At 40.8% G+C, this 9,265-nt stretch overlaps 1 protein-coding gene across 3 annotated transcripts in view; it reads left to right on the top strand.

Moving 5' to 3' along the window:
* The first annotated feature begins 774 nt into the window (after positions 1-774).
* Positions 775-9,265, top strand: part of SEPTIN7 (septin 7) — a 138,965-nt gene continuing 130,474 nt past the window's right edge. For 2 of the 3 annotated variants that reach the window (XM_088476034.1, XM_088476033.1), the window contains exon 1: positions 1,483-1,552. In XM_088476034.1, coding sequence (XP_088332160.1) covers positions 1,520-1,552 — 33 coding nt within the window. In that variant the 5' untranslated portion in view covers positions 1,483-1,519. Of the gene's footprint in view, positions 854-1,482; positions 1,553-9,265 lie in introns of those variants that run through there. The other variant, XM_088476035.1, reaches the window with a different exon arrangement.

The raw sequence follows: 9,265 nt of genomic DNA, 5'->3' as shown, positions 1-9,265 counted from the left end.
AATTAGTCCTCAGGGGGGGTGCTGCCGGGGTCCCAGAGCAAGTCCCACTGATTTTTCCTAAAATTAACGATTTTAGGAAAAATCAGACTTGCTCTGGAGTTGCTCAAAAAAAACAACCTCCTGACGCTCAAAAAACTATTCACCTAATTGAATAGCAAAAATCTTGCAACTACATGAATAACCTGCCAGGTGTGGGATTTTTGCTCTTCTCATCCCCAATTGAATATGCCCCAAAATAAAGTTTTGACTATTGTAATACGGGAGATCATATAGATCAGATTTCTGCTTAGTATCTGATCCTACGACATCCTCTGCTTCTGAGTTCTCCCTTCTTAGTAAAGACAATTGGTTGACTAGTACAAGGCACAAGTGTTGAACCAAATGTCTTTTTAGAATGTGGTTGGATCCCTCAGATGCGGTTTGAACAATGGACATGCATGCTTCAGAAACCCGATGTTTCTGGCTTTACAGGCAGAAACATTGGCTATAGAGACCAGCTCTACATTTAGAAATGAATGCAGATATATCTTAATATTTCTCATGTTATTGACACTATTAATCAAAAACTATTTCCTCATGATGCACTGTGCCATTGTAAAGAGAGCTGTGATCATAGCAAATGGTTTAGTTATTCTAAACAGTCCCGCTTATACTATAAAGATATTGTTGTACATTATTGATTGACATGATTTGTGGAAACAGTGGACACATAACTAACTTTGTTTTTCTTCCCTCCCTTTCCTTACATGTTCCTGTCTCTTACAACTCGTTGCTTCGGTTACCTGCACCTTCTGGACATCTACTAATCCCTGGAAACCTCTAATGCCGGAAATATATTATTTACAAAGTAGCTGTAAGTAGTCCTCATGGATTGTTTTATACTTCCTTCATATTTAGCTAATATTGGGCCAGATGTATCAAGCGAAGAAAAGAGAGGAGAAGATGCCCATAGCAAGCAATCAGCATTTAGGTAGCATTTATTAAGTACATTCTATAAAATGATAGGTAGTAACTGATTGATTGCCATGAGCAACTTCTCCACTGGTCTACTTCTCCAGTCTTTTCACCTCTTGATACATCTGCCTCATTGTTCTTTATATTCATAAGTATCTTGAATATCTAGCCTATATATTTATTAGGTGAAATGAATGCATACACACATATCTACTTGGTAGGATGTCTGAACAACTTCATTGGTGCATCCTGGCCAGCCATGTGTTTGGGCACCTTGTTCACTGAGCAAGTTGTTTGGTGTACAGAATGACTACATGGAAAAGTGTGGTACCATTAATTCAAATACTAAAGGAAGGATTCACATCACATTTTATGTATTCCCCTCTGAATTTTGTAGTTTGTGATTTTTTTTTTTTCTTTCCTCTTGCATCTGTGTTTGTTTTGTTAACTTTAACACTGTCGTTGTTGTTGTATCACCTGATTGATTATATCACTGCCTTTCAATGAACATCAGAAAGAAGAATTAAGGAACATTCTTAAGCTGGGTACACACTAGGTCCACGTGATGGCTGACTGGCTGTTGCGCCAGCCGATTCAGGTAAATATACTTTTGCCGATTGGCTGCTCAACGTGTTGTTTTGATGTCACAGCTGGGTGGGCATTTGAATTTGCCTACCCAGTTGTGACGTCTGTCGCTGCAGCAAGTGTACGGGTGGTTGGTAGACCGCCCGGGCACACAGCCAGATTTGCAGATATATCAGCCATGGGCTGTGCTGTACAGACAACGCGATATGTCTGTGAATGATGTCGTTCACAGACATATAGAGGTTATGATCGATTGACTGGCCGATATATCGCCCAGTGTGTACCCAGCATAACACAGAACTGGCTAAAGATGTTTGAAGTTTGTCATTTTGATATAGCAGGATTATTGTTATTGTTCATTGTCATATTATTGACATACATACATACATACATAAATGTCCATACACTGTTAGATAACATTATGCATATTGGTGAGCACTGGTTAATACAGTTGGAATTGAACAGAAAGAGGGTTGGCCACCCCCCAAAAACAAAAGAGAATAACATTTGTGAACGTTAGTAAATACTTTATTCAATTGTTTTTGTTTTGTTCTCTTCATGCAATGTGTGAAATAATTATATATGAGATGTTCTGAAACTGCCTATGAGGGGTTTTAGAATCTTAATCCAGGATTCACACTAACCGATTTTGACCTCAAAATGGTTTGCAATACTCCTTATAGTGGGTCTCATGATATAAATGTAATTCCACCCAAAACAAATCCATTTTAGTTAATAAAATACAGCTTTTTACTTATAGCATTCTCTATAATGTGTATAATTGTCTGAGCAGAAATTCTTCATCTAGCAGTCCTTTTTGTGATTGTCACAGCTCATTTACATAAATAGGTTCACAGGAAAGGACTTTTGACATCCCAAAAAAGCCCCATACAGGCTGGAGAGAAAAACTCCTCCTGTGTCCATTACATACACTGTTAACACACAAGCTTAATGTGTACATCATCGGCAGTTTGCCGATGCCGTCAGGGACAGAACGACTGCAGGGGCTATGCTGCATTCGGCAGCATGACCCCTGCTTACTATGTCGCCCGTTGGACCTACATTCATCGTCAGCGACCTAGTGGGTACACACTGGCCATTGTGGACGATACGTCGGCCCGATCCGCAGGATCAGGCGACACATCGTCTAGTGTGTACCCAGCTTTAGGTTTAAGTTAAGTGCTAAAAGAGTAGGTGAGCACTAGGTTAGCGCCACCAGAGAGTACCAGGTGCTGTAGGGGCAGAGGTTTATGTTCCTGTGATGTCCGCATTCTGTATTTCAGGAATAGAGAATTGGAAGGCAGTCTTTGAGTCACCAGTCCATTCTTTCAGGGGAATGGTCTCTGTATCCAGAAGTCTTTAGATTTCTGGTTAAGAGGTAGGGTCAGCCAGAGATGGACTTAATGGCGCCTAGGTTTCTCAATAAGACGGGCAAGTTTTGTAGCAGAATAAGGAATCCATTATCCTGTCTATTAGATGCTTCGGTTGTCCCTTGTAATTTTTTTCTGACTTACTTTTTTCCACTGATACCCTTGCTTACTTGAGTTCTCGGGAATATAAGAAAAGGAAAAAAGTCTAATAATAATAATGGCACCAGACTGGGCAAGGACAGTTTGTAACTAAATATGGCAGTAAGCTCATCTCACCGGACTGACTGATGTGGAAGTCCTTCGGGTATTTCCCCGGGGGACTTCCACTTTGACAGGACCTGTTGTCTCAGGGGCTGATTGTTTGTCAGGACATCCATTGGTTACATTTAATGGCATGGCTCTTGAAGCCAGGATCTTAGAAAAAATAGGGTTTTTCGCATTCAGTAGCTCAGACTATGATTTATGTCAGAAAGAAAGTAACTTCATACAATTATCAGTCTGGAAGCATTATGTTGCATGGTTTAAGAAGGAGGAGGGTGGTTCTTCCTCTCTTTCCATGCCAAGGATTCGTTGTTTCTATCTGTCATGCAGGGGCCTTGAGTTGGATGTAAGCATCCTATGCTGTCTACAATTCACTTCAATTATGATACTGTGAACCTTTGCAGGAGGTGGACTTGAAGTAGCTAACTTGGAAGTATTTTTTTTTATCTTTTAGCCATATTATCAGCTGGAAGAATTCAGAATTAGGAGCGGTCTCTTGTAGACCTCCATTTCTGATTATTCACGAAGATAGTATTATCCAAGTATTATGTAAACTGCCGCCTTTTCAATCTAAGTAGTGTCGACATTTCATCTTAAACAGGAAACTGTAATACCATCTTTTATTAAATCATGCAAAACAATGGATAAGGGTCATTGTAAGAGTACAAAATATTTATCTGAAGAGGGCAACCAGCATAAGAAAAACGTTTTACCTTTTCTTTACTAGCTGAAATACCCGACATTGCCTGGGTTTTAATCTTCAAGTTAAGTTTTGTGTGATGTTGTCCAAATCCATCCAGAGGAAGGCCCAAAACAGGCTCCTCAGGTCAAAGTTCTGCCCAGCGTACACCAACGGGAGGTCCGACTGGGACCTCAACCCAGTAGTATGTCTTTTGGGATCCAATTGCCACCACTCTGACGCTTTCATCCAAATACATCCAGTGGAAGGCTCAGAAACATGTTCCCCGGGTCAAAGTTCTGCCCAGAGTATAACAACAGGAGGTCAAACCAGGACCCTAACCCCCTAATACCTGGCCAGGATCCAACTGGACCACCTCGCCATGGTTACATCCCATTCGGTGCACAGGGGTGTCAGAATGCAAACCAAACAAACACACAAGTAAACAAACGCCAATGAATTTAATATATAAGATGACGCGAAGAACGAAGTTGGCCAGCATCTAAGCAGACCATAGCCAGGTTGTTTAGAGCCACAACTCGGCAGGCATATGAGGGGGCTGAACAAACTATCCTAGCTAGGATCTTTGCTCATTCCATTTGCTCGATTAAAACGTTGTGCATGGCATGGAGTTTGCGCAGAGCAGTTATCTAGAGCAGCTACAGTGTGCTCTGTTCATACAGTGCTTTGCTAAAGTGTTCAACCCCCTTGGCTTTTTACCTTTTTTGTTACATTACAACCTTTAATGTATTTATTTTTTTAATCTGAATTTTATGTGATGGATCTGCACAAAATAGTCTAATTTGGTGAAGTGAAATGTGAGAAATATATATAAAAAAGAATCTTTATAAATAAAATGGTGAAAATTGGCATGTGCATATGTAATCACCCCCTTTGCTATGAAGCCCCCCAAAAGTTCTGGTGCAACCAATTACCTTCAGAAGTCACATAATTTGTGAAATGAAGTCCACCTGTGTGAAATATAAGTGTCACATGATATGTCAGTATAAACACACCTTTTCTGAAAGGCCCCAGAGGCTGCAACACCACTAAGCAAGAGGCATCACACCATGAAGACCAAGGAGCTCTCCAACAAGTCAGGGACAAAGTTGTTGAGAAGTACAATTCTGGTTTGGGTTATAAAAAAATATCCAAATCTTTGATGATCCCCCGCAGCACTTTCAAATCCATCATCATCAAATGGAAAGAACATGGTACCACAACAAACCTGCCAAGAGAGGGCCGCCCACCAAAACTCACAGACCGGGCAAGGAGGGCATTAATCAGAGAGCCAGCACAGACACCAAATTAACCCTGAAGTAGCTGCAGAGTTCCACAGCAGAGACTGGTGTATCTGTGCATGTGACTACAATCAGCCGTACACTCAATAGAGCTGGGCTTTATGGAAGAGTGGCCAGAAAAAAAGCCTTTACTTAGTGATAAAAAAAGAAGACATGAATTGAGTTTGCCAAAAGGCATGTGGGCGACTCCCCAGATGTATGGAGGAAGGTGCTCTCGTCAGATGGGACTAAATGTCCACGAAGGAAAACACTGTTTGATGCAAACCCAACTCATCCCATCACCCCAAGAACACATCCCCACAGTGAAACATGGTGGTGGTTGCATCATGCTGTGGGGATGTTTTTCAGCAGCAGGGACTGGGAAACTGATTCGAGTCGAGGTAAAGATGGATGGTGCTCAATACAGGGATATTCTTGAGCAAAACCTGTTTGTCTGCCTGTGATTTGAGACTGGGCCGGAGGTTCATCTTCCAGCAGGACAATGACCTGAAGCATAGTGCTAAAGCAACACTTGAGTGGTTTAACGGGAAACATTTAAATGTGTTGGAATGGCCTAGTCAAAGCCCAGATCTCAATCTGTGGTCGACTTGAAGATTGCTGTTCACAAGTGGAAACCATCCAACATGAAGGAGCTGGAACAGTTTTGCCTTGAGGAATGGGCAAAAATCCCAGGGGCAAGATGTGGCAAGCTCATAGACTTATCCAAAGCGACTTGCAGCTGTAATTGGCGCAAAAGGTGGCTTGACAAAGTACTGACTTTAGGGGGGTGAATAGTTGTACACGCTGAAGTTTTCTGTTATGTTGTCCTAAATGTTGTTTGATTCACAATATAAAAAAAACACAACTTCACAGTTGTAGGCATGTTCTGTGAATGAAATGATGCACACCTTCAAACGATCCATTTTAATTCCAGGTTGTGAGGCAACGAAACATGAAAAATGCAAAGGGGTGTGAATACTTTTCCTAGGCACTGTAAATTCACCAGATTTTTTATTTTTTCTCTTGGGGAGCTCCAGGAGCTAATCAATTCAGAGCGCTGTTGAGTCCGACTAATGATTTCTTCTCACAGCCTCCTGAGGGTGCGATTAGAAATCCGACTAAAGTGCCGGCCGCTAGGCTGTTTTCCGGCTTAGCGCAAAGCTAACAGCCTAGGTTAAGTCACGAAAACAGTCTTTCTCCGATTTAACTACCTACCGTTGGAATAAACCTCTCGCTAAATTGAATAGCTCTGTGAGCTCCCTCACGGTGCTATTTAACTCCCGCTGAATTGAATCCCTTCGTGAGGAACTTATTTCAAAGATGTACAACCCAAATAAGTTGCGCTTGTGCACGCGCAATTGAGGGTACACACTGAGCGATATGAATGATGCATTGTTCCAATACGCATCTGAAAGCTGTATTGTCCAATATATCGCCTGATGTGTACCTGGCTTTACTGTGTACAGATTCCTTATGCTGGGCATACACTATGCAATTATCTGTCAGATATCTGTCCAATCTGGCTGGTTGGAATGAAAATCTGGTATTGCAAATAACAATAGAAATTTGCTCCCAAACACTAGATTTTCCTTCCCACCAGACAGATTTGACAGATATCTGACAGATAATTGTAGAGTGTATGCCCAGCATTTGGAGTATATTTATTAAGCGTTTTGCATTGTAATATTTTTGCCCTTTCAAATCATGCAGCTGAAAAGCATCGATTTTGAAAACTCGCTCCTTAGTAAATATAGCTTCTAGTGTGTCTACAACAGTCTTGTATAGCAGAAAGATCTGATGTTGCAATATGACATGAGCTTTGAGAGCATAATATAATTGTATTCCCTTGCTCGTTATAGTACTCACAACTATACATACTGCTAAATAAAGTTTTTCTCAAGTTTTTCCCCAATTTAGACATGCTCCAAAATTTCTTTAGAAACCTAAAGTTTATTCCCATTCCCCATCCCTAATCTGTTGATACATATGTACACACAAACAAGAAACAGTTCTATTACTTTGTGTTTGGGTAGCTTTTTTTTGTGTAATAGTGACTAATTTCTAAGATCACTTATGAATTAGAGTGATATGAAATTCATAAATTAATCATATATAAAATTCATTGGTCTGTCTGTATGTCTTTTTATGCATTCGGACACCCCTGCACCGATTCAGATGAAACCAAGGCGATGTGGTCCAGTTGGATCCTGGCCAGGTTTTTAGGGGGGTCCCTTCCTGACCTTCCGTTGGTGTACTCTGGGAGCCTGTTCTGAGCCTTCCACTGGATGGATTTGTATGAAAACTTCACAGATTTAAACCCGGACAACGCTGGGTACTTCAGCTAGTAGGATATAAATGTGCTAAGTGGAAATAGTGTAATATATATACTTCCAACTGGTAAAATAGCTAAATCAATACATAGATAATAGGAACAATCCATCATATAAGTTAAAAAGAATAGCAGTATTAATAATTCCTCAATAACTGACAATTTTAAAAGGCATTAAGCCTAGTAGTCTAAAAAAGATATAATGAACAGCAGTCACAAAATCGTATCCTTAAATATCCACTGCAAAGAATGAATTCATAAAACTGCGTATGGATACATGATAAATTAAATTTTTCTGTTGATCATTCAAAGATAACTGAGTAGATTTAAATATGGTTAATTCTAATGCAGCTGATGTTTAATAAAAAATTACCCATTGATAATGGATGTTCTTTGAAGTAAGTGCTTTCAGTTATGTTTCCATAGCTATTTGCTACATTGTAACAGTTTAAGAAACAAAGTGGGGTTGTAAAGTTGCAGCCTCCCATCCGGAATCAATCTATACTTAATTGGCACACCTTTCTAGTACTTTGCCCCCGAACAGCTTGAAAAGTGCTCTAATATGTCCTTAAGTTGGGTACACACTGATGTATATATCAATGGAACAGGCGATATATCTACAGTGCATCGCCGGGTGTGTACAGCAGTTATATCTATGAACGACGTTATTCACAGACATATCCGATCTGCTGTGCAGCACAGCAGATTGCCGGTCATCTGCTGTTGTGTATGGTTGACCCGCTGATCGTCCGTATACATACTGCGGGGACCTGGCGGTGATAGACAGCTAAACTGGACGGGTGATTTAAATGCCCGCCCATTTGAGCTATTAAGCCCGGCACATCGAGCAGACTAATTGGTAAGTGTGTATACATTTACCAATCGTCAGGTCGGCCCCATCGAGCTAGTGTGTACACAGTTTAAGAAAATATTCCTCACGGCATTACACCACCTCCACCAAATACTGAAACGTTGACACAAGGCAGGATGGATCCATTGATTCATGTTTGCGCCAATTTCTGCAACAACCAATTGCATGCTGCAGCAGAAATACATTCAACGGATCAGGCAATGTTTTTCCAATCTCCAACTGTCCAGTTTTAATCTAATGTCCACTGTGGCTTACTCTTAAAGTATTGAGACCACAAGTGGAATCCAATATTATATTATGAAGCTTTATCATATCCACATTCTATATGCAGTGCATTCAGAGATGTTCTTGTGCATGTAATGTTTCTAACGCACGTTTATTTGAGTTCCTCTCTATCAGCTTGCACCAATGTGTCGGTTGTCCTCTGACCTTTCTCATTAACAAAGCATTTTTGCACACAGAACTACTGCTCATTGGATATGTTTTGTTTTTGTGTACCATTCTCTGTAACCTCTGAAGCTGGCTGAACAATATGTGATTCTCAGGCCCGATATGGCTATATATCGGTCAGCTCAGCCCGATAATTGTGTTTGTATGCAGTACCAGAGCCCAACGGTCAGTTTGAAACTTGTTGGATCGGCTCCCGATATAGTGTGTGTTGCACACGCTGTCTCTGTCCTGTTGTTTTGGTATTCAAAAAGTGCAATGTGCCTCTGCCTTGCTTATGGGCATTAATATTTAAATTCGCTATGACATGACTTCCCTAAGCTTGTCATCAGACGAACGAACGTTATGTAAGTAGTGCAGGGGATTGTAGTGTGCGGCACCCCATTTGCAATGGAACTACACATTTTAGCCGGATGTAGTAACGCGGCTGCCGGTCTCAATACTGACAGGGAAATCCCAAAAAGTGACTTAAGATAGGCGTGGAAACAC

Source organism: Taudactylus pleione, unplaced genomic scaffold (genome assembly GCF_031769625.1).
Source record: "Taudactylus pleione unplaced genomic scaffold, aTauple2 ptg000181l, whole genome shotgun sequence".
Taxonomy (NCBI): Eukaryota; Metazoa; Chordata; class Amphibia; order Anura; family Myobatrachidae; genus Taudactylus; species Taudactylus pleione.
The sequence above is the reverse complement of the archived record's forward strand: the minus strand, read 5'-3'. Positions and strand labels throughout refer to the sequence as shown.